Genomic DNA, 4,101 nt, shown 5'->3' with positions numbered 1-4,101 from the left:
CTCTTCCTCAGCATGGACGTTCAGAATTTTCATGGGAAGGAATCAATGTAAGTGTTGTGACTCCATTCCTTCATCTACTACTTTTCTTTCTCTATTTGTTCCTTTAACCTGTTTTTATTTAACTCACCCTTTAGTGATCAGCTCTTTCTCCCTCACAACCCCCACCACCTCAGCTTTACAGCCGATCTTTCAGTTTATAATCATGGTGCGCAGTAGTGAGGACAGTCAGAATTGTTAACTGGTGCAGAGTAAAAGCAAGTATGCAGCAACCTGAAATTAGGATTTGTGTAATGCAGATTGTATCTTTTGCATTAACCCAACATCTCCATCACTTCTCCTCTCCACTTACCCCTCTCTAACACACACTATCTCAATGTCTTTGTGTGCCCTGTCACACCTTCCATACTATCCTTTTCTCCACACCTTTTCCATTCCTCTCTCTTCTCTTTCTCTAGCTGTCTATGGAAGACACCACATCGATCCTGCCTCGGCTCAAGAGGAACTCAAATGCCTATGGCATCGGGGCTCTGGCTAAGTCTTCTCTGTCAGGTGTGTCAGGTGTGTGTCTGTGCTGTAACTGGTAAACCGACCCCATGTTGGCTCTGACCTCAGTGGGTGCTGGAGTCAGCATGGTACCCAAAACGGGTTTCCCTGTATCACTTCCTCTCCACACTATGATAACACTTGTCAATGGCTCCTCGCGAGTCATTGACGGAACCAATTCAACCTGAAAAACACAACACATGCAAACAAGGCATCATCATGCAGCTTGTTGCTCTAAGAAAAGGTGAGTGGTGAGCGGGAAGTGTAGTTTTTATGTTAAGTGGTTGTGAAATTGTGATGTCCCGAACAAGTATTAGTATGGATGTTTTGCACCATGTAAAGTGCTGTGTTAAACAGAGTTAAGTGCAGTGTATTGAAGTGCTTTCTTATAGTGCAGTGTTTTTGGTTTAATCTAGCTGTTCCGTGCAGTGCAGTTTATTTGAGTGCAGTGAATTGTATTGGAGTACAGTGTAATAAAGTGCCACTGCTGCAATGTGTGGCGTGGCACTGATTTGTCCTATAATGTTTTCCTATACTTTATTCATAAATTTCATCTCCATGCACCACCATCACGGAATTAAACAACTAGGGATTTACAGTGTGTGCCATCATGTGTCGGTCATATGAAATATAGAGCACGGCCATTATTCAGCTACCAGCTGGTAATACCTTGGTAGTAGGAAATGAATTTCTTCTTTAAAAATCTATCTGCTACAGTGTATGTAAAGTTCTCAGACAGAGAGTGAAGAGAAGAGAGCAGTTTTCTGCTTGCCCAGTGCAACTTAGCAGAGGTGTGAAAGCTATCGTGTCAACAAGCCAGCCTCTCATTATTCATGCTACACAGCCGCCTCACCCCAATTAACCTACTGCATTCATTGCCTCCACTCATCCATGTAACATGAACAGGTGATGTCAAAAAACATGAATGAAACCTTCACAACCCATGTCACTCAGCGAGTCTCGTACACCGCGACCATGCAGACCCTCATTCAACCGTAGGCATCTCACTAGTAGGATTCGACTCATATGCTTTTTTTTGTACTTTATTTGAAAATTCCATTTCAGTTATTCAGTGATAAAGCTGAATAAATGTTCATTGTTTCACCCAGAATTCTAAATTTACAAAATATGACATTAAAATTCTTATTAAAAAAAAAAGTAAAAATATTGTTAAAAACACTTTATTATTATCAGGTATATTTATACATACTTGTGTGAAACCTGTTTCATTTCAGAGGAATGATGATGGTAATTATTTAGTTGTAATATAACTGCAATAAAATATATAGCATCATAGAAGGTCAACACTGACTACAATTATATCATCCCAGCTGATTTATCAGTCTAATCCTACTGGACATTCATACTGTCATTGGCCATCACATTTCCCATGACCAAGAAGTAATACACTTAAAAATAACATTTCTATTTTGCCCCACCTCACCCCTGTCTGTCTTCTGTTCCCACCACCTCTATCTGCAAACAACAAACCTGCTGCTTCACTCCTCTATTTTTCCTCAAATTGTTTCATCAACCCTCTTTCTGCTATCAACCTGTAATTCTTCACTTCCTTTAATCAAATCCTCCCCGCTGCTATATGTTCTGTTCTCCCTTCATTTCACCATCCTTCCTCCCTCTACAACTTCCCCTTGCATCCGTGTCTTTCTCCAGCAGGTGTGACCCGCTCCATGAAGGAAAGACCAGGGTCGTGTTGCTCACATGATTGAATGGCAAAACTGGAGCATGCAGACGGTGGGTGTAGGGGGCCTCCCCCAGACCCGCATCAGCACCCAGGAGCGGGAAAAGGAGAGGCGGCTGGAGAATGACGCCTACAGTGACCTCAGTGACGGGGAGAAGGAGGCTCGTTTCGCTGCAGGTGCAGAGACACACACAGAGGCGCTCCACAGAGCCTGTGAACTGTCATCAGCAGATTTATGTGCCCATCACCTCACTTTCTGGGATTTATGCCAGTTAATTAGTCACTAAAAATGATGCAGGTCTTCACACTGAACCTGGTTTGTCCTTTGAATTCTGACCTCAGGTATCTTGCAGCAGTTTGCAATCTCAGAGGCAACGCTTCTAGCCTGGTCATCAATGGACGGAGAGAGCCCACGGTCGGGTTCCAACCAGGGCAGTGTGGCTCATCTGAGTGAGGTCAACCAGGAGAGCATCACCAGTCGAGGTAAAGGACTACAAATATGTCTGAAACTTCAACTAAAAGTAGCTTATGTTGTAGATTCTTACAGTCACTACATTAAGACAAAGATGAGGGAAGGAAAGAAGTACCACACCACCAAGGGTTAGCTACAGTAAGTGGTATTTTAACATAAACTGACAAGATACTGTAGTATACAGAAATATGACAGACAGCAGTGGTGGAAGGAGAACTGAGATTTTTTTCAACTTAATATGACATGGTATCAAAACATCTATTAAAGTATCAAAATACTAGTTAGTATGGAAAATTACACCTGTACTTGAATAATTATTACACAGAGTGTAGGATTTTATACTGTAGCAGGTCAAATCTTAATACCTTTATTTAAATTTTAATACCCTATATACTATTGGGTAGTCAACTCTAAAACAGTGCATTATACTTTACAATATGATCACAATATTAAATAGTTACAGTATATTCAAAGTAACTAGTAACTAAAATGACAATATTTGCCTCTGAAATGCAGTGGAGTATAGCATAAAATGTTTATTTGTCATATGCAGAGTTAGGAAACGTGTTTCCCTGTACAATGAAATTCTTACTTTGCCGTCCACAAAATACAAATGAAATATAAAGTAGATAGTAAAGTACAGGTAATGTGTAATAAATATACTTACTTATTTTTGGATCACTGGGATACAGTAGATTTAATATACAGTCAATGAAGTAATATAATCATGTGATAAATGTTTTACATTGTAATAATAATGGAGCAGCCAGAATTTAAACAGCAGTGTGTGAAATGTTTGCGTACATGCGGACGGACATTTTGCAGTGCAGCCTCTGTATGTGGGAACCTGCTGTTCCACCTCCTCTCTTCAGGCCAGAGGGTTCCGTTGTTGTTAATTCACACATTTCAACATGGACAGTTGGAAGATAAAGCCAGCCACCGCATCTGTTTAAACTGTGATTTTGGCCATTTTGACTCTACAGCAATGTTTTCTCCATGCAAACCTTTTCACCTCATGTGCTATTATAATGAGTGCTATGTTGTTGCAAGATAAACCTCCTTAAGGGTATGACTCTTCATTAATGCATTTGCATCAAATTATCTGACAATTTTTAAGCAAATAACCTTTTGGCACAGGGCGAGAATTTGTGGCAGTGCTTACTCTTGCGCCCAGCTGATATCCTTCTCCTGAGAGAAAAAAGCTAAAGTGCACTAATCAAAGCTGTGTTTGCATTATACAGTTTGGCACAAGTGATGAGGTGACAGTGTTAAGGTGTGCCAGTGTTCAAACTGTTCTGTCATAACACGTATTCAGCTGATGTGGAGGCTTTTCTGTTGATTTTTTTGGATGTAGGTCCTTGTCAATCATACTTAGGCTTTTCAGCAG

The 4,101-nt window shown here is 40.6% G+C and overlaps 1 protein-coding gene across 1 annotated transcript in view; it reads left to right on the top strand.

Moving 5' to 3' along the window:
- The window catches only part of fam131bb (family with sequence similarity 131 member Bb), a 20,854-nt gene that overhangs the window by 10,115 nt on the left and 6,638 nt on the right, over positions 1-4,101 (top strand). Inside the window, 5 exon segments of the mRNA XM_020610841.1 lie at positions 12-47; positions 456-581; positions 1,450-1,538; positions 2,238-2,419; positions 2,585-2,725. Coding sequence (XP_020466497.1) covers positions 12-47; positions 456-581; positions 1,450-1,538; positions 2,238-2,419; positions 2,585-2,725 — 574 coding nt within the window.

Source organism: Monopterus albus, unplaced genomic scaffold, assembly GCF_001952655.1.
Source record: "Monopterus albus unplaced genomic scaffold, M_albus_1.0 scaffold107.1, whole genome shotgun sequence".
NCBI lineage: Eukaryota > Metazoa > Chordata > Actinopteri > Synbranchiformes > Synbranchidae > Monopterus > Monopterus albus.
The sequence above is the reverse complement of the archived record's forward strand: the minus strand, read 5'-3'. Positions and strand labels throughout refer to the sequence as shown.